General features: G+C 46.1%; 1 protein-coding gene across 3 annotated transcripts in view; it reads right to left on the bottom strand.

Moving 5' to 3' along the window:
• The window catches only part of NRP2 (neuropilin 2), a 90,086-nt gene that overhangs the window by 53,574 nt on the left and 12,402 nt on the right, over window positions 1–24,110 (bottom strand). For all 3 annotated transcript variants that reach the window (XM_054173342.1, XM_054173334.1, XM_054173350.1), the window contains exons 3-6: window positions 7,383–7,564; window positions 2,895–3,125; window positions 2,182–2,337; window positions 152–321 (exon numbers count right to left, since the gene is read on the bottom strand). In XM_054173342.1, coding sequence (XP_054029317.1) covers window positions 152–321; window positions 2,182–2,337; window positions 2,895–3,125; window positions 7,383–7,564 — 739 coding nt within the window. The remainder of the gene's footprint in view (window positions 1–151; window positions 322–2,181; window positions 2,338–2,894; window positions 3,126–7,382; window positions 7,565–24,110) is intronic.

Genomic DNA, 24,110 nt, shown 5'->3' on the forward strand with positions numbered 1-24,110 from the left:
CTTGTTGCATTTCACAGAGGCACTGCAGCTCCCTGCTGCTTGCTCTCCATAAGCCACAGAGGCAATAAAAAAATTCAACAAGCCTTATGGTCACCAGTCATTTTAACAGCATGACACTCCATTTGGTGGGGTAAGTGGTGAGGGTGCATACCTGGAGATACTCTTTGTTGCTGTCTACATTGGGAGTCCAGCCATTGTCATCACTGTTGAGTCGGCTCTGTTGAGGAGTCCATCGGCCATCTGAGTAGGTGGAGGAGGCACTGATCTGCATGTTGGAGATCCTTCCAGACTCCATGCCCAGTGGCACGTTGCACTGGAAGTCTGGAGTTGAAACATACACACACAAATAGATCAGTTTACAGTCTCTGTACTTCACTCCCAAGTGGAAAGAAGCCCTGAACTATCCTCCCCAGCTAATCCCAAGCAAAGCTGCCTGCTTGGAAAGATGAACAGATCTGCACTATCTTGCAGGTTGTGCATGCTCCCAAATAGCACTGAAAAATTAAAGAAGGGACAGCTTTATCTTTGCATAGCCCTCTGAACACTACTACAGTCTAGATCTTTCTCCCTTTCTCTATCTCTTTCACCTTTGCACAGTTCTAACATAATTCTGTCCCTTCCCTTCCTCCTTTTCCACCAATATGTCCTGAAGTTCCCCATCTTCTGGAAGGCTAGAGCTGAAATCTAATCACTGACAAGGCAAGGGGTATGGGCAGGCATGATGGGAAGGTACTTGCTGCTGTGCTGCTGGCCTAGAACAGGCAGGTCCAAAGGTTTTGTGTGCATGTGAGTATGGATGCACATGTTTATGCATCTGCATATATGTGCATGAGCTACATGTGATATCAGGTCCACAGGAATTAACCAGCCAAGAATATGAAAGACTCCAGTATGCCTTCACTTGGGCTTCCTCACTTCTAAGGCTTTAAAAGTCACAATTAGCTCAATCTCATTGCATATCTCATGTATTTTCTGGCATTTGTCCCGTAAAAACAATAGCAAAGAAAACATTGATAGGAAATACTGCATGGGCCCAAGTGCACTGCTGCTTTAAACTGATGGAGTTCCACCAAACTGCCTGTGTTTTAAATGTGGCCAAGTCAACCCCGGACGGAAATGATGGGCCAGGTTAAGATCTCAGTGGTATTATTAAAGTTTCCATTTACACCAGCATAAATCAAAACAGGCCTGGCCCTTTAACTGCTCTTGTGCTTGATTTCTCAACTTCATGTGTCATTAACATTTATTTCCCAATCCTTTTAAAGAATAGAATAGAAAGAGGATTAAAGAACAGATCAACTGAGTGTGGAAATAAGTAATGGTGAAGAGTTCATGCCTGTCTGTAACTCTCTCAGCCTCAGCAGAACATCCCTAACTCAATCACAGAGCAAGATCCTGTAACCCACTTGCCCTAGCACTGCACAGCCCCTACTCTATCTGCTCTTCATCACTGGCATTCAGTGTCAGGTCAGAGACTCCTTCCCTTTCTCTGGGACTGAGGGGCTTCCTGAAGGCTTCTTCTGTTGGATTACAAGTTCATTGTGAACAGGGGTTGAAAACTGTAGCTCTGATGTGAAAATAGCATGGGAAAACTAAATTGAATCTTTTGCCACCTGCAAGCATTATCAAAAAGAGCACTACCAAAACAGTCAAGTTGCTCTTCAGTCTCAGAACACATAGCTTACTTCCTCACTCCACATCAATTTACATCCCTTAATAAAGGAGCTAAAACAAATTTGGGGTTGAAATTCTTAAAGTTTTAGGCATTTTTTAGTTAGACACCAAAAACTTCCAATTTGTAGTTTAGTGATGTGAATTTTTGGAAAACCAAAGTGAGACAGTATTTTCCCCCGGGCTTGAATGAATCTGCTTGTACCCACTGGGCTGAAGTCTTCCCCTAAATCCTTTGGACTGAGCACATACATGAATGATTCTGTCACAAAAGGTACTGAGACTTTATGAATAACTGAGAAGTCAAAGAAAGGTCAGAAAGTGTGATTCTCACTGAAATCTCATTTCTGTGAGAAGCAGAGAACACACCCAATGTAACTGCTGTCTGCATTGCTAACAGGGAACCAGCCCCTGGACACACTCCTGCCTGCCTCACTCTTCTGTATGTCAAGTAAAAGGCCCGGGAAAAACAGGTGACAACTAAATCATATGCACATCTTTCCAACTTACTTTCTGGGACTTCCTGATGGATCAAGTAGTACTGGGCAGAGAAACCATCTTTAGCCACTGCCAGGTCTGTATGGAAGGTGAGTGAGAGGATGCCAGTGGTTGAGCGGATGTCTGATGGCATCTTGGTGCCACAGTACCTGCCTATCAAGGGGCCAACTGCAAAAGAAAGAGCAGTAAAGGTCATGTCTGCTTTTCTAACAGCCTTCTGGGTTACCGGCAGCTTGGCTTCACTTAGCAGGGGTGCCTTAGCAGCACCCACTGGGATAAAAGAAAGGCTTTGGGAATGGGCTAGATTTTGCATCCATTGGCCTGCTGCCATGAGTACACTGCGGAAATATGCACTGCGGCAGCTGTTATGCAATTGCTGGGGAATGCTCCAAACTACTCCAGTTCTTGGTGCTGGTACAGGGTAGGAGGTCCTCCTAGCACTGCATAAACCCACTGCCCTTCCCTGGAGGAGGTTCTTGGAATGTGACCCATGGGGCTTTTTAAATCAGTGCTTACAACACAGTAGTTTGGGATTAAATGCATACAGCCTCCTGTAACAGCACCATTCCCACAGCTGGGCACAGAGCCCTCTGATGGCAGACTGCATGCTGCAGCCAGATCTGAGGTTAGGTACTTCAAATGTTCAGACACAGACTGTGCAGTTTTGTAGCTTTGTGAGACACCAAGAGAGGCTGAAAGCAGGAGTGTAGCACTCCATGGCTTACCCTGAGGGATACCATCCCAGATATCCAGCCAGTCGTACTTGCAGTCTCCTTCCCCTGCCTGCAGTGGGTCGTGCTCGAGGTCAAAGAGCAGAAAGTGGAGGAGGATTTCTGTCTTTGGCTTGGCTATGATGGAGAAGACGCAGTCCAGGTTGTGTGGATATTTGTCAGGGAAACCTGGAGACTCAATAGTGCCATTGGAGGCTGTGAAGTTTCTGGAGCAGTCCTCAGAGCCTGTAGTGGCAGGAAAAACCCCACATCCTTAGCAACAATGCAGCTTAATGCCAACAGCTTCACACTGTGGAAATCCCATTTTGAGCTTAGAAAGGGTGTGTATTCACTTCTGGAAATGTCCTGCAACCCAGCAGCTCTCTGAACGGGGTGATTTTCAAAGCTTTCTACAGGTGGAGAGGTAAAGTTTGTGTGCTCACTGGAGTGAAGAGCATGGTTCTAAATTCCTCAGACAGTTCTGCAAACATAACCTGTACACCATGGCTGATCCCTCTGCCACAACAGGACTAGGAGAGCGATATATCCAAAGCAAGCCAAAGCCATGGCTGCAATTTGACAGGTTGGCATTCTACCATGACACCCACACCAGCGGGGTCAGTGGGGAAGAGAGGCCATGCCAAGCTGGGCTGGGCTTCCATTGCTGGCCCTATCCACTATAATCTGGGCCCCAAATGGTGACCCATCAGGAGACCTGTGTCGATTGCCCCGAAGGGTCCAGCCAGCATGCAGGGGGCTGCTGTACATGGTCCTCACTGCTGCAGCTGCCACCCCCAGCCACTCTGGCAAAGAGTCACAGTGTCTTCAGGTCTGATGGAGGAGCTCCCACTCAGGGAGGGGGCTGTCTGGGAAGGGAGGGAGAGTTGGAAAAGTTGTCCCCTGGGGCTACTCTCCTGCAACATCTACCTCTCTGGCAGGGATATCTGTGCCTCAGTTTCCTCTTGAGAAAATTAGAAAGCACAAGCATTTACACAGTGAAAAGGCACAGGGGAGGGTGCCAACATTTCCACCATTAGCTGGAAGCCTGTGGCCCACCGAGATCCAAAGGAGGGATGAGAACCACCTCAAGCATACATCTCCACAATGTGGCCACCACAAGAGTGAGGGTAACAGAGGCCGTGGCAGAGGTTCTCTGCTGAGAGGAGGAACAGAGCCCTCTTTCTAACACACTGAGCTGTCTGCACCAGCAATGCAAGTTATTTCTATCCTTAAGGAAGACCTTTGCATGGTGAGTAGGGCAGACAATGTTGCCTCTTATTTATTGCTGACCTCAGTGCTGGCCTCCAGCTGCAGCAGGGCCAGTTCAGTGGCCCCTCTCACAGTCAAGGTGCCTCGGGGTGGCTGGGGAAAGGGGAATTTGTGTCATATTCATACCACAGTGACTTTGAAACTGCTGGGTTGTGGAGACAGGACAATAGGCAACAGAAATCTACAGACTGGAGCTAATAGAGGTGAAAGGGGTTTTTAAGAGAGGCTGCTGGACACCACTGCAACTGGGCATTAGCATTTGCAAAGGTTTCTACTTCTGTTTTACTGGGACACCCTCCTTCTCTACAAACTCTTCTGCTCCAGCTCTTCCAGGCAGCATGAGTCTTCCTGGGACTAATGGGAGACTTGTTATTCAATTCAGCATTAACCTACAGGAGTCAGGCTAGCAGCCTGCAGTAATAGCAGGATTCCAGCACTGCATTATGCAGCGCCTAGCTGGAGAGCTACTCAGGAGAGGCTCTTAATTGACTACCTAATGAAGCAGCCAGCTTTTCTGGTGTGAACCTGTGGGGTAAAACACAGAAGCAAAAAATAAGGCCAAACACAAATCACAGCTTCATTCCAAACAGCTTGAAAGACAAATAAATAAATAGTGAAAGGAGCACAAGCACCAACCTAGGGAGTAATATCAAAGACTAAACCCAGAATCAGAGATTATCCTCTAGAGACAGGAGAGAGACATAAGTATGTCACTGCATTAGACAACAAGTTTCCTCGTGTGGGGCTCTTATTGCTTTTGGCATCTTTGTCTACAGTTTGGCTGATAGCAGCAAACACAATGATCAGCTTTTTATAAGGAAGCTGCAGATAATCAACAGGAGTCATGCTGGCTTCCTCAGCACAGACCAGTCTGGGAGGAGACTTTGATACCAAGAGCTGGAGAGCTCAGGGCAGCCTTGCCAAACTGACTCACAATGTGAGCAGCAGGGAGGTTGGACCAGCCAGGGCAGGCAGCTCTTCTGTCAGCCCATAGACTGCTGAGTGATACCCATCAGGGGATTCAAAGAATGGTATGCAGTTGTTTGTATGCAGATTGCTCCTCTCTCACACCATGATAGGGGAAATTTAGCACAAGGTGTAGAAATAAATGCTCAGCTGAAAATAGTTCATTTTTTAGGTCAGCTTTAAGAAAGAAAGAAAGAAGCTGCAGCCACACTGTCTTTACTGATGTGGACAATGACAATCTGATGACCTTTAAAGCTAGTGGCATCCTTGCTACCCTGACAGCTCAGATGGAGACACTGCCTGTGCCTGCCGGCCTGTAAGCAAAAGGCAGGGTCTGCTTCTACTGTGGTTGCCTCAAAGCTGCCCACTGCCCTCTCTGGCAGATGAGGTGGGCTGGGCGGGTTTCTGTATCACAGGCTCATCCCCACTCCTGTGCCAAAGTATGTCCTGCCCAGCTGGATTTGTGGGCTGTGGCTGGAAGAAAGCATGGCTATTTCTGGAAGGGATGGCTGCCTGTGGTGGGGTGTTGGGGGTTGTATGGTGACAGGAGATCCAATACCACTTCAGACCTGAGAGGTCTGAAGCAAGGACCTATATTGAGAGACACAAACTTAGCTACAGCCTCTGTCCAACCTCTGCTCTCTCTCTCAGATCATCGCTTGCTTCCTTCCCCTTCTTCCCAGCAGCAACAAAATCTTTTCCTATGAATTTGGCCCTTTGCTGGCTCCCAGGCAAGACAGGGTTCCTGCCTGCCAGCCCTTCCCACAGCCACACTTAGCCATCTCAGCCAGTGGTTTACTCCATGTGGTCCCGTACCCCAGCTCATGACAAAAACCCAATGTGAAGGCAAGGCACAACCCTGCACAGCCTGCTTAAGGAGGCTTAGTGGGGGATACGCACAGGGTGCAAAAGGCAAAGAAAGCTGAGGTGGGTCAGCAGTCTTTCCACTTGAACACAGGCATTCTCTGTCATCCTCTGTGCTGGCAAGTGGCCTCAATAAACCACAATAGCCAAATGAACCACTAAACTCTTTCAGGGCAAATCCACATCCTAACCATTAACAATGGTGAGCTGGCTGCACTACAACAGCTAAGTGGGCAGTTACACAGCCCAGGCAACAACCAGCATCAGTACTTCCCTCATTCACCTGAGCCTCCAGACACCTTCCGTCTTCACAATTTCACAATGAATTTGGAGAGTCCCATTCCAATCCTCTTGTAGCACAGTCTCCACATTCACATCTACCTGTGAGAGGGTTGCAGGTTGCCTCTGCACCTCTGACTGCTGGGCCAGACTCTTGGTGCCTGGCGTATATGCTCCCTGCTTTCCATTTGAAAAGGCTGGATAAGCAACCCTCTTGTGCTACTTTCTATATCTTCAGACGCAAGGGTTTTTTTTCCCGTGCTGGATATGATGATGTGAAAGTCATGTATGTGTTTTCTTCCAATGCAACAGGCAAGAAATGTGGGCACAGGGCAGGTGCCCATGTCCCCATCCCAAACACACTCTTGGTCCCTCAGCACACAGGCGTACCTCTCTCATCTGCACGCCCGGAGGTGGTTTTATTTTCCCAAGCCTCCTTCTCCCAGACACACAATTCTGGCAAATATTTAGACAGAAACATTATTAAAAGGCCTTTGAGCAGCTTTTCCTTTCCTCAATAATAGTTTGGTATTAAACAGAATTATGAATAGTTCCTCTTGTATCTGCCTGGAAAGGCACTGTCTTGGCCCTTGACAGCACTGCTGACAGCAGTCCCTTGAAAACTAGAGCTCCCCAATTACAAATCCCACCTCCAGAGAGAGAAAACAGTGTCAAAATAGGGTCATTGATCAGTCCTGAATTGCAGCTCCACAGGAGGGGGAGCTCCATGCACTCCTAACAGAGGGACAATCCCCTCTTACCCTAACAAGCTCCAAGCCTGCCAAGGAGAAAAGATGTTTCTAATCCTCAAATGCGAGAGAGCATTTAAGGAGGAACCTTGCTTTTGACGCCACACTGTGACCAAAAACGCAATCATGTGCCAACATCTTTACTTTCTTGGATATGTGATGCAACAGACTTGCTTAAATTTTAAAAAAAAAAAAAAAAACAAAAAGAAAAGAAAAAAGACAAACAAGAAAAAGAAAGGCAGAAAGAATTAACAAAGAGCCCCTTATCTCTGGAGAACATAGCTAAAAACATATTGAAAAGGTGGCCAAAGACATCTCCTTGTGAAGAGCATTGCAGCAAACAGCCTGGGAGGCAGGCCCTGACTCAGACACTCACCTGTCTTGTAGATCTCGTAGCGCAGGGAGAAGCCAGCACCTTGCCGGGCATAGTCTGAGGTGAACTTTATATAGAGAGAGGGGCCAGAAGAGATGATGGTAGGAGGTGCGATGTTCCCACAGTGCTTGCCCAGCAGGTCTGCAGCTTCACTGTCCCCATCTCGGATCTCGATGTAGTCGTACCTATGAAAGCAGGTGAAATGGCATTATAGCCATCTGTCAGGAGGATACTTCAGGATGGCAGCAGCAAACACAAACCCTTTTTTATATCTACATATTTCACAGACTATCACATAATCACAGAATATATCTGGTTGGAAGAGACTTCAAAGATCGTCCAGTCCAACTTTTGACCAAGCACTGAAGGGGCAACACTTAAACACGCCCCTAAGTACCAGGTCCACATGCCACTTGAACACCCAGATCTTCCAGATAGGTACCTGGGACTCTGTCACTCATACCACAACACATATTCCCCAACACGTTTTTTCCCTTTGGTCTGTCTGGCTACATTTAAGTCCCTTCCACCACTGCTCATCAAGTCACAGATTTATTGCACCCACATCCGTCTCAGCTACAGAGCCAACATGTAAAAGTTAGGACACAATTTACCTCCATTTCCAGAAGACTCCTTCTGCATGGGAGGAACTCAACAAGACTCCTAGGGCTGGCTGTTCTCCTTCCCTTACCTCTCTCCTTAAGTGCCATTGTGCTACTTAGCACAGCTCAGTTTATTCCACTGTTCAGGTGAGATTTGGCTAATCATAGACCAAGCACTAAACAAATAGCCAGTGTTCAATCCATGTGAGTGGGTAGCTATTTTGTGCACGGTCTGACACCACACCAGTTCTTTAACAAGCATAGCCAGTACACTTAGCCGTTCGACAGTAATCACAGAATCACCAAGGTTGGAAGAGACCTCAACATCATCAAGTCCAACCTGTCACCACAGACCTCATGACTAATGCTGATCCTTTTCAGTGCTAACAAAGATCTTCTGTGGATAAGAAGTGCTGGGTAATCACATTCACTATCATTTGTACACTCTGTAACCACAACCTGCCTTTGCTAAACCCTACCTGGAGATGTTCTACCTGCCCACTGGTATGGCTCCCAGGCATCTGAATGGCTAGGGGGAGGAATGTGTAGGGTTGGAAAAATTGCCTCTTGGTGCAAAGATAAAATCTTGTTGCAAAGTCTGTCTGGAAGGTGAAACTCCCACGGATTCCTTTATATTTTCTAGGCCACAATTAATGGCAAGGTAGTATTGAGCTCTGAGTGCTGCAAAGAAACAAACAGCTTTTACGTGAACATCTTGTTCTTCAGCTGCTTTCTAACACCCACACTCTCCCATCCCACTTCTCTCTGGCCAGCACGCTGCTATTTACAGAAACTGCCCATCTCTCTTGGACTGTTTATTCGCTTTGTATCAACCTGTTTGAACAACATGCTACAGTTCAAGTTCATGGGGACCACGGAGGGAAAGCATTCCCAGGCTGCCAGGAATCTGCCTTTCTTCTTTGTCACAAAGTCTCCTGTTTGGGAATGGAGAGTGGAAAGGAGAAGTAGCTTGCTGGATACAGAATGATCCTCATGTGATTCACTCCTGCTCTGCAAAGCACATATCAGCAGGAAACAACCTCAAAACACACTTACAGGGACTCAGTGTGCTCTTCCACAAAGAAAGATGGCCTGGACAGCTTTGGTTTTACTCCTTTCTGGGACTAAAACAGGCTGAGAGCCAAAAGCAAAATACCTGCAGATAAAATCCTGTTTAAGCTGGACCAAGCACTCAGCCAGCTGCAATTACCCAGCCTTTAACTTCATTACAAACCCAACTGGCTTGACCAAAGTGAAATCCAAGCAGTCTTGAGAAGAGGCACTCACACAGGAAGAGCATTTGGCTTAGCTGGTGGGTGGACACACAGTGATGTAAATGAAGATCTGTTTCCCCTTCTCTCTCCTCAGCTGTGCAGCTTCCCATCACCTTGTGACCCCTTATTACCCTGACACTGTCCAGCAGCACCCTGCATGACCCCACTAATGTCCATCGTGTGTGGCATGACCCACCATCTCCCCAGAGAGGAGGAACATAAAGGGCAGTGTCAGTGCTTCTTTTAAGTAGAATTTTTTCTTCCTTGTTTGTCTGTTTGTTTAAAATAGTGCTGAGCAAACAGCAGGGACATTTTGTTCTCTAAATAACTACTTGCTTTCAGTGTGTTTGCAGCCCTTCCAGATCCTAAGTACACATCTGTGCTGCAGGACTACTGGCTACTGGTGAAATCTCAAATGTGTGGCAAAAAAAATTAATTTGGTGAAAACATGAATGTTGGCAAAACACAGTTACTGGAGTAGACTGTAAAGCTGCCATTTGCAGGGCACAGGCAGAGGTTAGCTGCATCCCAGGGAATCACATCTGTTTGTGTCCTTGTGGGGTTGTAACTTGCCAACACGGTACACAGCTTCAGCTACTTGACATAGCTTCTGCTGCAGCCAATGCACTGAATATCCTAGCACTGTCCACATGGCTCCTCAAACCACCCTGCACTGTAGGAACCCTGGCAATTTCAGAAGCAAATTCTGGACCGAGAAGTATTTGCTTATTGAATGGGTGAATAACTTCCAATAACACATACAATTTGGGAATATTGCAATCTGCTCATGGGCATTCTGCAAATGGAAAATTGAAAGAATGAATCCAGTAAGTAAATCATCAGGAAATATTTGCCTCTTTGAATTAAATCCTCTTTGGCTTCATCCAAGTATCTAGCTGAGCTTTCTCCTACTGGAGTTAATCCTTAGTAAATCAAATGTTACAAACAACTTTAAAAAAGCCCCTAGGAGAAGGTCAGGGAATCATTTTTGCCAAGTGTAAAATGAATAGAAATGCATACAAGTTTTCTTCCCATGTTAAAAAATCTTGGCTCAAGTCCTGTGTTCCTCATAAGGCAAAACTCTTGTTCTTCAGGTTATATAAACAGAGTATGAATTACAAGGGTATTACACTTGGGAGGTAATTCCTTCCCAGATGAGCACAAGCACCTGCTTCTTCTCCAACACCACAAGTAAGCTTTAGTCTTTCAAAATGAAACACTGAAGATGTCCATCCCAAACCATGAAACATTCAAACCTCAGCAAGAACACCAGCTTATCCCTGCCACAGGCTCTTTTGGTGTCATGTGCTTCAGTCATGTCCATGTGTTGCCCCACAGACAAACAAGCTGATAAACTCCATTCTCCTCATGATGGGTGTCACTGGCCATATTAAAATCTAGTTTGGCGAGATCTTTGCTTCTGTTAAGCTGAAGTATGGTTTCCAGACTTTTTTCTTCCCATGTGAAAAACAAGTAGAAAAAATGAAAGAAAGAAAACCCCACCCTGGAGATGCTTTCTACTCTAACCATTTCATTTCCAGATAATAACAGACTAAGTCACAGTTAAATGGGACATATTTATGCACTGATGTCATCTAAACTGTCTTGACCAGTGCCCAGCAACTTGTTTCACTCATAACCAAATCCATTGTCTCAGTCAATATGCACCAACATCCTCCTGAGCTGACCTCTCTGTCATTACCTCCACTGAGCAAGCCACCATCACCAAGCAAATTTCATGGCCACTTGTAGGCACTGCTCCAATAAGCCAACCGTATGTATGTGAGGGCAGGGTGCACCATTTGTAACCTACAGCTGTGGTCAATGGATTAACCAATTCTTCTTGCAGGGAAGGTGACCGCAATTGGCTGTTCCTCCAGTGGCAGGATATTTTCAGCTGCTGCTTGTACGGGAAAGCCAGCCAGTTGGTTTGGAACAGCCTCAAACAGGTTTCCACCAGGGAGCTTTAAGGCAGGGAGGCAAAGCTGAAGTGCTTTTAACTGCCCAGACAATGCGGAGCAGGGGGGTTGGGGGACACTGAGAAAAGAGGGAAATGCATTGCTTAGATGCTCTCCTTGGAGCTGTTTAACAGAATTAAATGGAAAACATACAATGCTTACAAATATTGCTCTGTTTTTATTACAGATTTTTACTAAAAGTCCTTTGCTGATGTGAAGAGAGCTTTTATAAACTAATTATAAAGCACTTCTAATGCCTGTATTACTCATGCTTTCTTGCTTGCTTTTTCCTCCAGTCAACCCTCTCTGCTTCCCAGCTTTTCTATTTTCCTCAAGTCACTTTGCTATTTGCTCTCCAAACAAGACTGCAATGCGCAGTAAAGGCAAACAAGTCCCAGTTGCAGCGATTATGAGTAGACTTCCACTTTTTCTGTCCTTTTCTGTTGTGAAATAGCTAATCTGCTTCCTGGTCATTGAGATACACTCCATCTTCCCTTGAGGCCAGCACATACCTCCCAGGTGCCCAGGCAGGCAACAGTGAGCTCCAGAAACCCTGAAGAACAACACTAGAAAGCCCACACTATTCCTCTGGGCACTCCCCTCATGTGACAGACAACTCAGCACAAAGCACAGTTTTGGGACTCATACTGCTCCACACACAATCAACAAACATACTGCCCCTCAGCCCTGGGTTCTAAGAGATGCTGAGCCCTTACCCACTGATACATGCTTCAAGCAGAGCACAGGGACATTAGCTTAGAGTGGAGAGAAACACAAATAAATCATTTATATGTACACAGCCATAATGTGAGTTATGCCAATACACAAACTTGTGCAAACCTTGCTTCAAAGCTCAAGAAGAGCTGGTTCCCCAGACCAAGCTCTGGCTTAGCTGGGAGCTTTCTCAGTCTCTTCCTAGAGCTACAAGTTGAACTAGCTGAGAGCTTACATGCAGGTAAGCTCTGTTACCAGTGCTTGCCACCACCAGAGTGATAAGGCTCTAACCTGAACTTCCCCAATGTTTAATTTGGAGCTCCTATTTACAGGTGTTTCCATGGGGCTCATGACTGCACTGGGCAGAGAGTAGATGGCATCTTCATTAGACTCTGGGGGGCAGGAAGGCCTTCCCAGGGAGTAGGAGCAGTGGCTGGCACAAGGTCACACAGGAAGCTTGCAGCACAGCCAAGAATAGAAGTCAGCCTTGATTAGACAGATTATATTATACTGGAGGAGTCAGGCCGAGACAGAGACAAATAGGTACTGACTGCATGCCAACAGCCCCAAATTTGGGAATGCCCAGCAGTGACTCAAGCCTTCCAAGACCCATGATCTGCTTGAACCATATATCACAGCGTCTCAAATGCATCTGCTGAGCTCAGCAAAAGAAACTGTGATTCTAGTGAAATTCAGCAGGTGTTAATGCTCTGCACATAGCTGGGGGAAAGCACAGGGAACTTGCTTAGCCACAACAGCAGCTAGTAAAAGCAATCATTCCCTTTGAACAGTTGGCAGGTATTTTGCTTCTCAAAAATTGTTATAAAAAGCATAAGGTTTTGAGAATACACTCTAAGAAAAAGCAGTTTTTCAGAAATTAAATAGCAGCTGCAGTAGAGAGATGGTTAAGAAATGGTGAAGCGGTGAAGCAGCAGCTCTGTGCTTGTTTTGCAGTCAAGAGATGGTTAGAATTAATGTCCATTGCATGCTGGCTTAGTCAATTTTTCTATGTCACTGCCCATCTTCATGCTTTTTCCATATACCACCTTCACCCCAAATCCTTATTTCATGGGTGGTTATGTTGTGAAAGACAAGAAAAGTTACCTGTGATGTTTGTACAGTCTTGAGCTACTGCAGGACACACCTTTCAAAGGTTAAATTGCTGCAGAAGCTACTGGGGATTTTTAAACACTTTTGTTTTTCCTTTTAGTAGCCATGATAGCAGCAGGCACTGCTGTCTGATGAAACAAGAGCAATGAAGTTTGATCTTAGCTGCCAGTGCTTAATCAGAATAATTAATTACAAATACAGTAGATGAATTGGATTCTCCTTTGACTTGAACTGCTTTCACATGTGTAACTCATCATTTTAAGGGTAATCATTCGTAATTTATCGTGGCACAAGAAGAGAATCAGTCCTCATAGACACAGATCTTGACATAGTTTTGTGCATAAACCTAAAGAGCTTGTATCATATCTATCTTTAGCCAGCTAAACACCCTATGGTCTCAGTGGGAGCATATGCCCTTATGCCCATCTTGGGACAGGATTAATTGCTCTCCTGCACTGATGACAGAAGTAGTTTAAATCGCTCTTGCTGACTGGACCTGGACTTTGGATGTATGAACACTGGAGAAATTAATCTGGCCTCAGTCTACAGCTTGTGGGGCCACTTTTTCCTCATACTAAGGCAAAAGCAGGCAGAGCTTACCCTTGTTTTGTCCTGATAGAAATAACTGTCCCTGGCAACAGTAGAGAGAAATCTGCTATCATTGTTCTGAAACTGAATAGATTTCACTGGATTTCAGTGACCACGTTTCCCAAAATCCAGTGGCAGCAGGTAGAAAGCAAGGCCTGGGGGCAGGGGCATAACTGCTGAGGATTTATTGGAAGTTTCAAATTTCTTGCACCTACTTACATCTTGTGTAATTACAGTATTAGGGGGGGGGGGGTGTTGTAGTTGTTCCACTATACTTTGGATTATTTTCTTACTGCCTCAAAAATCAGACTAGAATTTCTGAGAAATGAGAAAAATTCAGTCATCCAGTCCAAAATAAAAAAAGAAAAGAAAAAACACAGAGAAGGAGAGGAAATAACCCTAACAGATTGGAAAATGTCTTCAAAAACATCTTGAAGACAAAAAATGGAAACTATAAATAGCCTCTGTTTAGACTCCTTGAGTTGCTTTCACCCTTGTAGAAACACCATTGATGGGAAGAGTCCTTCAGCAGTTACTGATAATTTAGGGGGGTGGGGGAAAGGGTAGGCAAACTACATCTTGCAAAGGGCAGAATGAAACATAGCTGCAAACTGCTACTATAGCAAGTTCTGATTCAGGAGGGAATTTCAACTAGCATGCTGCTGCCCCCCCTGAGACAAGAGAGCAAAGGCTCCCCTGTGCTTTGCCGTTCCTCCTCAGGCTCTCTTCTTCAAGCTGTGTTGCCAGATGACTGGGGAAAGGTGTGCCGGAGCAGCAAACTGCTCTCGTCTGGGGTATGTCTGGAAAACCGTTCATTATGTAGGAAAACAAGATGTACTAATGTGCACTTCCAGGGTTTTCTGCAGACTGTTGTTCAGGAGCTACACACGGCTGTTTAATTTTATTTTTATCTCCAAAACCATCTCTAAAAATCCCCCACCCTTCTATCTTTAGCTGCAGGGGTCTTTTGTTGCAAGATGTCTTTGGTTTTCTTCGGGGGGAAAAATCATGATGAAATCATGATTATAAAAAGTATGTTAAGATTAAACTCCCTTTCCATAGCATTCTGCCTCTGTTGCTGCTCTAAGGAAACTGAAGCAACTCAACCCTTTCATATCCCAAAATGCAGGACACTTGGGAAACTGCATTTGCACTTTCCTCCTTCTGCTACAATCCATCTGTCTAAGAAATTAGACTTTGGTTTCTATGTCATTTTACTGTCACCACTCTCAGGCACTTGATCATTAAAAGTAAGGGGGGGGGAGAATATAACCACCACAAGAAGAAAATTTAGTGCTGAAAAGCAGCAGAGCAGGCAGAAGACAGGGGGAAAATACTGACTTTGCTTTTCAGTGGAGGAAACAGGGGAACAGGCTTCCATCTTCTAATGGGATCCAGTGCCTGACTGTACAGACAATAGATGGAGATCAGTCTGGGTCAGGCTGACCCTGGTGGCTGAAAGCGTGAGGACTGGGTGTCAAATATTGGTGAGGATTAGGGAACAGTCACATGCTCTGCTGTGCCAGCTCTGTTCCCAAAGGAAAACACTCTCCACAGAGCCAAAGCAAGTGATGTCCCATCACACCTTGCTGGCATGGTATCAGTCATGGCCTTAGATACACCATTCTGTGAAGAATGAGAGAGCTGGTAATAACTGGGATCAGATGGGAACTTTGCAGCTTAGCTTTCCACATATCACTTGTTTGCACTGGCTTTTTTTTTCAGCACAAAACCGAAACAAACACCTCATTAAGCACTAATTGTATAATGCAGGTTGCAAGAACAGAGCCCTGACCAGCCCACCCTTGCGCTCCTGTCTGGCTGCATCCCTCATTAATGAAGGATGGTCACCCTGGGACCAGCCCACCATGGGACAGCTTTCTGACCCCACAGTTTCTCAGCCCAGCTCTCCTGCATTAGCCAGTAAGTAAAGCTTTGCCACCATGGCCAGCTGGGGCTCTTCCACAGCAGCCCGGTCATGATAGCTTGTAGTAAGAGCAGTTTGAGGCATACAGCACAACAAACCTGCTTGATCCCTCCTTGCATGCTGTGAAGGCAGCACAGCATCTTTTACCTCCTTCTTGTTTCAAAATATGAGGGTTTGGAGCTAAACAGATATCTGAACCAAGCCCCGCTGAAGATCCAAACACAATCAATGCCTAGACAAGTGTGAGTGCCATGCCATGCACAGATCATGCCTTGCTGATGTTGGCAGCATCAGCAGCCTCCCAGCTGGGTTGTGGAGGCAGCAGTATCAATCTGAGGGGCATGGGAGGAAGGAGCACTTGCAGGAGCTCGTTGGAACCTCTGAAGTGAAGTTATCCCTGCCCTGAAGTCGGACAGGCAGCCATGCCAAGACAGAAGAGGGAGACAGACGAGGGAGTGGGCTGCTACATGAAGCTGGTTGGTACCTTTTCTCCTTAATGCACTTTGAGAACAGGGGGATGGGAGCATCTCTGCTTCTCTTACAAACAAGGGCCCTGCCACTGCTTTGTTCAGGAAGATTTTCTTTGAAGCAACCCTTTGTGTCACCCTCTCGCTCAGCCTCAGCAGTGCATCTCCTTTGTCCTGCCAGCTCAGCCATGGAATGTTTACAAGCCTCCCTCACCCTTCCAGGCTGTGGTTCAGCTCCATTGACACTAAAGGCAACAGATTCCTCTCTTGGTGTGTGATGAATCAATTACTTCCTCTGACACTCTATTACTATAGCCCTTACATCTCCAGATTGCAGATGAAAAGACAGGCTGAGAAGGGGGACAGGGAAGGGGAGAGGTCTCCTGAGGTCTCCTTCAATTGAGTTGTTGAACATCTGAAGAAATCCCCATCTGCCATATTTAAAGACATAGAGAAATGTTTTTCTCCTGAACAAGAGAAAAATCAGAGGATTTTCACAAAAGAAAACCTAAGAAATCAAATGGGTCAAAAAACTTCAACAAGATACAGTGAACATAGATCAATGGTGAGTCAGTCCCCTCTACTGAGGGAGATCCCAGACCTTGTTCCTGCCTGTGATTATCAGCCAAGCATCAGCATTACCAGAGGCACAATGTGGGAGAGCCAAGCATTTCACCTTCCCTTATCCCTGCAAAATAACAATGCAAACAAAACCTCACACTAACGATCAATCGCAGGAGGAAGGAAGCTGAGCACATGCCTCAAACTCTCATGCTGCTGGCAGGGGGGTCCTACTCCTTGCTGGACATCCATCAACAACTCCAGTTCTGAGGGTTCCCTGGAGGTTTCTAATATGTTGAGCACTTCCCATGCAAACACCCTGCACGTGGCATAGCCTTGGCAGGCACGGGCTGAGTGCAGGAGCTCTCCCACCACCACTGGGTGGATGCTGCCCATAACTGCAAAGGGAGACCATGTCTCATAAAACAGGGGCATGGTCTGCCTCACACCAACCACATCATCTTCTCTGCTTCTGCAAGAACTGGCATTTGGGGTAGTGCACATGCAGAGCAGCTACCCTGTCAGTTCCTGTGCCATTTGTAATAGTCTTTGGCATAGGATTTCTGCTTTCAGACCCCATGGTTTCAGGCTTTACTTGTAGCAACTTGTTGAACACTACCATCTCAATGTTTGACCCACTGCTGCTTTAAAACCACCACCATACTACTGAACCATGATTGCTCAGCAATGCTGTATGTAGATCCAAATAATTCCTTGGGATTCAGGGGGGGAGCAACAAAAGACCCCCAGGTTACCCACTCTTTCTAATGATAGACTGATCAAAGGCTTTCTATGGTGTGTTTGAGCTGATATATGAAAGACAGTTGTTTAAAACATTCTAGCTATGATTAGTGGACCATAACTGCTATTAACTTATAAGGAATGCCAGGACCACCAGACTGTGGTTTGAAACATATTATTACATTGCCATTCAATGGCAGTGTGCAGCTGCTTGATTTAGAGAAAACAGAGAATGAGTCTCAGACTAAAATCTAACCTCTCTCAATTCTTTTAAATAAGCTCTGCACTGAGTTCTGGTCAAATGCACCCAGAAATATCTCCTGTTTTTAGTATGCTGTTTGCAGGCTGTCCTTTTTATTTTGCATTCACATTTAACTGTTGAATTCACACCCATCCAGAAAAGGCTGGGAATGACCCAAGCATTGTCAGCAGCCTCTGACCTGCTCTTGTGTGATGCTGCTACACTGCAGCCTTTGGAGGGGAGTGTGCAATGCACTGTTGATTTCTAGACCGGGCTTTGTGCTTGTAAATGCCCAGGTCTTCTCTTCTTTATAAGGCAGGGAATTTAAAGTGGTTTGCCAAAGCAAATCAGTAGCAGAGAAGGGGAAAAATGCAAATCTCAGCTTCCAGACCTGGTATTGCCGGTGGGTCTGTCACTCCCCCATCACAGCCTGACACTAGGGGTGATATCCATTAAAAATGCTGCATGTAGCTAAGGCAAATGGTTGCTCATCAAAAGCCTACATCAGCTCCTATGGAAACGAAGGTAAAACTTCCTGCTGCCCTTACTGGGTTTTTTATCTGGTCCTTAAAGAAAAAAAAAAGATAGTTTTAAAAAATATTGTTCTAGCACTCCTTACATTCACTAACCCTTCTAAGTCCTGCACCCAGACAACAAAACTGTTACACAGAAGAGCACTGCTAACCCTGCCATGCGATGCAAACCAAGTAACTGAGACTCATCCCCACAGACATTTAGGCTCCTGGGAGCCACCTGTTTAGGATGAACATCTGTAATGGGGTCACTTGCTGTTACCCAGTGATCTGGAGCACTACTGCAAAGACAACCAAGAGCCCTGGGCTCTTTGCTGAAAGCATGAGCATCTCAACACTGTGGTTATCCTCAGGCTATTTCAGTGGGCTTACTCTACTACTGTCCTATAGCATCTGTGCTAAGTGGGGTCCCCCAAAGTGCATAGGGCTAAGAGCAGTAGCATGCCCTGCAATGTATGCTCATAGAAGGCACACTTTTAGTTGGATCCTGAATCTGGTTAGCGAGAAGTTGCCACAGGCAGCCCTTTGCTCACTCCCTCCCCGGACACTGCAGGGGATCCGTGTGTCCTGCTCCCTCCCTCACTGGCCAGAGACACTGAGTAAGAAGCAAACACACCACCACCACCTCCCGCTCAACAGCAGGAAGCGGGGGGAGAGGTCTCTATCTCTAGTGCTGTTGTTTCCAGTGTCACCAGATGGGGCTAAAATTTGTCATTGTGCCAAGAGGAAACAAGGTGCAAAACCAGATCTGACTCCTACGCACCGGATGTTGGTGAGCTGGCAGGACATAGAAGACCCCATGAGACTGCCTTTGGGGCCATCACCTTTTGCAGTGCCTGAACTTGGGCTGTCTCTTCAGGAAGAGGCTCTAAGGCATGGGGAAGCACAGCCACAGAGCAAGTGGAGCTCTCCCAGCTTTGTGATTGGGCAGCAAAGAGATGTGAACAACCTTGAACCATTAACTCATTGTCTGGTCTAACATCACCACAGCTAACCCATTAATTGATGTTTAATTTTAGAGAATGACCTAGGCTTGATGGGCATTATGAGCCATATAGCAGATGAGTTTAAAAAAATAAAAACAGTAGAAGCTCATTTGAAGGCAAGTTGAGCTGCAGTGTCATGTTACCCAGACTGAATTATTTCCTGTACGTTAGAAATGTTGCTTCTGGCTACCCATGCCACAAATGTATGAGCAATCAAATGCCTTCCTTAACAGCTCATCTTTGACTTCCCCTCTCTGTGAAGTTAAAGCTCAGCTCCCTTGGTGTTACAGATGCAGTCACTTCCCCCTGAACCCCAGTAAAGAACCCTCCAAGCCCTGGTGTTCTGCAGCACTCCAAATGTATTTCTCTTCACTTCTCTCGTGTTTTCCAGGCTCATGATGAACTGCATTGTTCCTAAAATGTTTACTAAAGCTAATTATGCATACTTTTCAAAGCTTTTACTAATTAGCTGTCCATAATTGCTGCCTTGTCTACTCTAAACCTTTGCTGATAGAAGAACAGCTTCTTGCAATACAATGCTCTTGTTTAAAGGAGATGGTTAAGGAAGCCAGGCTGAACATCAGTTGCCTGCCCATCTTCGGGCAGCAGGGCTGGCTGCAGCTCCCCCACTGCCTGAGCAAAGGACTTGGGCCAGTGTCTCTGCTGCTCTCTAGGAACTATGCAGAGCTGTTTTGTTCCAGTGCCAGCTTCCTGGAAGCAGAGGAGATGGCCATGCCATCATAAGAGGCCTTGACTGGCTAGCCAAGACTGTGTGTCTCTCCCTTTGTGCTGTGGCCTGGGAACATAAGCATGTTACTACCAGTGTCCTCTGGCAGGCAGTGCTATTTGAGACAGGTGCTGGGAATATTGTGTCTCCTCTTGCCAAACCTTGGTCCCCTCTGCCCTTTAGCCTGGAAGCAGGGACATCATACCTCCTTGCCACACCTGCCTGGTATCCAGCACACACTGGATGCTTTCACCACTGTGGCATTTGCAAGATCAGTGACAACTGCATACATTTCTTCATTTTGGTGCCTCAGTTCCTGTTTCTGGAGACCCTCGAGGCTTGGCATAGGGAGACAAAAATCCAAAGGAAGAACTTAGCTGTGCAGCTCTGGGCTGTCTCAAATCTGCCGTCTCCTGCCTTTTTTTTGTTGTTGTTGTTTGTTTGGTTTTGGTTTGGTTTTTTTTGAGCTGCAGGTCCCTGACTCCAGAAACCTCGGCCAGCATTTGGCATGTGCCACCAGAGGGGGCTGCGAGCCACAGCATCGCTCCCCCAAATCTTCCCAGCCAGAAATACCACCGAGCACAACCTAGTTGCAGCATGTGTTGGAAAGGGCTGCTGGCATGATCTGATTATGAGTTAGGCTTTCTTTTTTGTTATTGTTGGGTTTGTTTAAAAAGGCAACTAAAACACCAACCGACAAAACAAAACCAAAACACACAAGCAAAAAACCACCCCTGCTCCTACAGAGCAAATGTTATGGCTGATCTGAAAGGTCTACTGCTTGAAGGAGGAGAACAAACCCATCCACTGCAGTCTGGAGGGAACATGCCTCTGCCATGAGTGTACAGCAACGTCCAGGAACTCAACAGCAGCTCTGCCCACCCTAATCCTCTGGCGGAGTCAGCAGCCATTCTTGGAAGGGAGCTTTTAATGGCGCAAAGAGAAGGCCAGCAGTGGGAGGGAGGCATGAATGGAAAAGCTAGTTGGTTATAAACGCAGTGATTCACTCAGAGCTGAGGTTTCTGACTTGGATATTCCAACAAGGAGCACAGACAGACCCACAAAAAGGAAATTAGGAAGGAGCAAGCAGCTTGGCTACATGACTGCATAAGCTGGGAGACAGCCATTCCTGTTGCACACCTCCTGCAAACAGTTCAAGTTGTTCCTAGGATCACAAATAAACTCTGGTATGCACAAGGCTGCCCAGCTACTGCCACACCATTTGGGGAGTGGAAACATTTCACCACAGCAGCAGTGTGCTCTTTTCCACTGGATGCCACTTGCCCGTTCAGAGAGCAGATGCTGATGGGGCTGGGCTGCAGTGCCTGAGCAACAGCTGCATTTGCAGCACAGAGAGGAAGAAATGGCAAGCAGACAGGCTATTACAATTATTTCCGAATTGTTTGGCAGATCTTTTATCAAATTTCCCTTCTGGCCCTGCCATTACAGCTGTGGCCCCACAGCTGCAGGACAGTGTGGACAACAGCCCAGGTCTCAAGTCACAGCATGTCCACCCTGCTGCAGTAAGGATCCCTGCTGTGCTTGCATACAAGAACTACAATGGCAAGAGGAGGCCAATTTTATTAACCTGAAGTGTCTTCCTAAAGTAAGGCACTTCCTTGGAATACAGATGAAGAACAGAGGGAAATCTGTTCTTGGTCTTCAGTTATGCCACATTACTCCTTTCATGATGATGATGGAGAGCACAGTTAATTCTTGATGCAGATGGACACAAGTAAAAAATAAAAGCCTAGATGTGCCTCCAGAAAAATAATAGCAACAACTGGCACTGAGAAGCCACCCCTGGCTGTCACCTCTGGGCACCCATCCTGACTGGTATTCCTGCCCTCCGAGTAGGAAGGGCTGGCTGCCAAAGCTGCTCTGTGCAGCCAGCTCTCACGCTGGCGTTCAGGCAGCACCAGGTACACACACAGGCCCTTTTCCGGCCAGCTGCCTGGCAAGGGGAAATCACTGACCTTTCTGCAGAGGTCCCCAGGGTGCCAGATAGTACAAAACACAGGAGGAAACGCCTCTCATCCCAAAGGGAAATCTAAAGCAGATACAAGGAAGACCAGAAAGGACACAGTAAAACTAAAAAGACTTTTGCAGATATTTTTGTAGGCCTTAGAACGGGTTTTAGGAATGTAAATGTTATGCTTTATGAAGGAGAAACTTTAGCCTAATAAGGTAAAATAAAACGTCAAAGGAAGAAGCAACAGAGAAAAGGGTTACAGCGTTCACCTCTGGCAGCTAGAAGCACAGACTAGCCCTGATTCCACTCTGAGAGCTGCCAGGTAGCAACACCAGCGTAGGAGGAACCTGGTCTGCCCAGAGACAGAGTGCCACAATGTGATTCATCAGCCCGTCACCTCTCTGTGAATATGTTCTAAATTAATGATCAGATGTAAAAAGAAAGGCTCTGCCCTGAGACTGTTTCTTTGATGCTGAACTCTTTGAAACCCACTCCTTTGCAGTGCCGGCTCTCGGGAGTAGGCACCCAAAGTCTGCTTGGCTCCCAGTTCATACCTCTGTCCATCAGGAGCCCCAGTGCACTATGAGTGAACCCTGTTTCACTTGCAGTCAGGTGGTAGCTAAGAGGATAGAGGTGCAGGCAAGCTTCACTTTCAGGAAAAGTTTGATGTTACTACCTGGCTTCTAAAGAGGAATGTTGCCACAGGAGTTGACCTGAATCAGAGACCCTGACAAAACCTCCACCACTCATGTCCCACATGGGGTACCAAAACACTCCAGCTCAGACCTTTGTGCTCCATTGTGCACGTACACACAGAGAAGTAAATGGTGAGACCACATAGCAGCCATTCAGAAGATCTGCCACGGTGAAACAGAATGCAGCAAAGGGATAACTTCCTTGCTCTCACAGGCAGAAAAACAACGGCAAAAGTTGCCCAAGGTGCTCAGAGGGAAAACTGATAGCATCCTACACAGAGAGTAAAAGCCAGCTGCCCATAGGCTGGCTTTGCTTGCCTGAGACCTTGAGAGGCAGAACCTAGAGTCCCTCCTGCCCAGCTCAATTCTTTCCTTTGAACACATCATTGCCCTGCCCGATAAGTATTGCAGATCGCAAATATAGGCCTAAAAAGCTTTTATTATAGTGAATACTACATTAGCCATGTGAAAGCTATTCAGTTCAGCCTGTGCAAGCATGTGGTGGGTTGAAGTTCCCCCCAGCATTATTTTTTAAGCCAGAACCAACTCAGTTAGAAGCAAATGAAGCTGTATTTACAAGCAAAACCTACACTTTACAATGGAATGCAATGAGTATGTACAAAATATATATATAGATATTTACAATAGCAAATAACATGGAAACCCTCCTGGTCCAAAAGACCAGGGAAGCTGTTCCACTGCCCCCCCCCCCCCCCCCCCCCCCCCCCGCCAAAACCTCCCTGTACCAGAGAGAGAAAAGAGAGGAGGTGGGAGAAAGCAGTGTTAGTTCTTATCTCAAGGTTAGCCAGAAGTGTTGTTATCTCCTGGGTGAAGCACAACAGCCAAGATCAGAGGAGAAGAGAAAAGGAATGGGAATGGAAGTGAAACATGAAGAATTGTTATGATATAGCTCCTTTTAGCCCAGACATTTACCCAATGAATTTGTTTAGAATAATCTTTTGTTTTACTTTTTACACTCAATATAAATCACTATTTTTCCACTTTTCTGCTCAAAATCTGCAGCAAAATGTTAAAGGCATAGCCTAAAACTGCCACAAAGCAATAATAAAATCTGATAGGAACCATCATTCTCATGTGCACCTCTGAGACCTTGTGTTCATCTACACCCATATTAAGATTTTCTCTACCTTCTTCCCTCTCTAAACACAGGCCTCATCCTGCAGAGTGCTAAAAGCCTTGCACACACAGTGACTTCAAGGAGAGTTCATGGTGCTTGAAGCCTTATTAGCCCAGGTTTTATCTGTAGGGGGTGATAAGATCCCAAATGACTTCAATCAGCACACCTTCATTAGAGTTAAAGGAGCAACACTGATTTATGGTAGCTGAGAATTCAGCTCTATACTTCATAACTCTCAGTACACATCAAACCCATGCAGAATTCTTTGTTCTCCGCAGGACTGATTCTACAGCCCCATAAATGCTTCCCTTCTCCCCCCTGTCCTTTTTGCAAACAGAGTTCCCTTCTTCATACATAACCCCCTTTTAATCAACAGGACTAGCATGTCAGCCTTGTTTTTAGGAGACCCCAAGCTCAGGCATCACTGTAGCCAGCTGTGGACTCCAGATTAAACACATAGGTTTATATGGTCTGCTAAGACCATGTTATTAACTCTG

Source organism: Dryobates pubescens, chromosome 2 (genome assembly GCF_014839835.1).
Source record: "Dryobates pubescens isolate bDryPub1 chromosome 2, bDryPub1.pri, whole genome shotgun sequence".
NCBI classification, from domain to species: Eukaryota; Metazoa; Chordata; class Aves; order Piciformes; family Picidae; genus Dryobates; species Dryobates pubescens.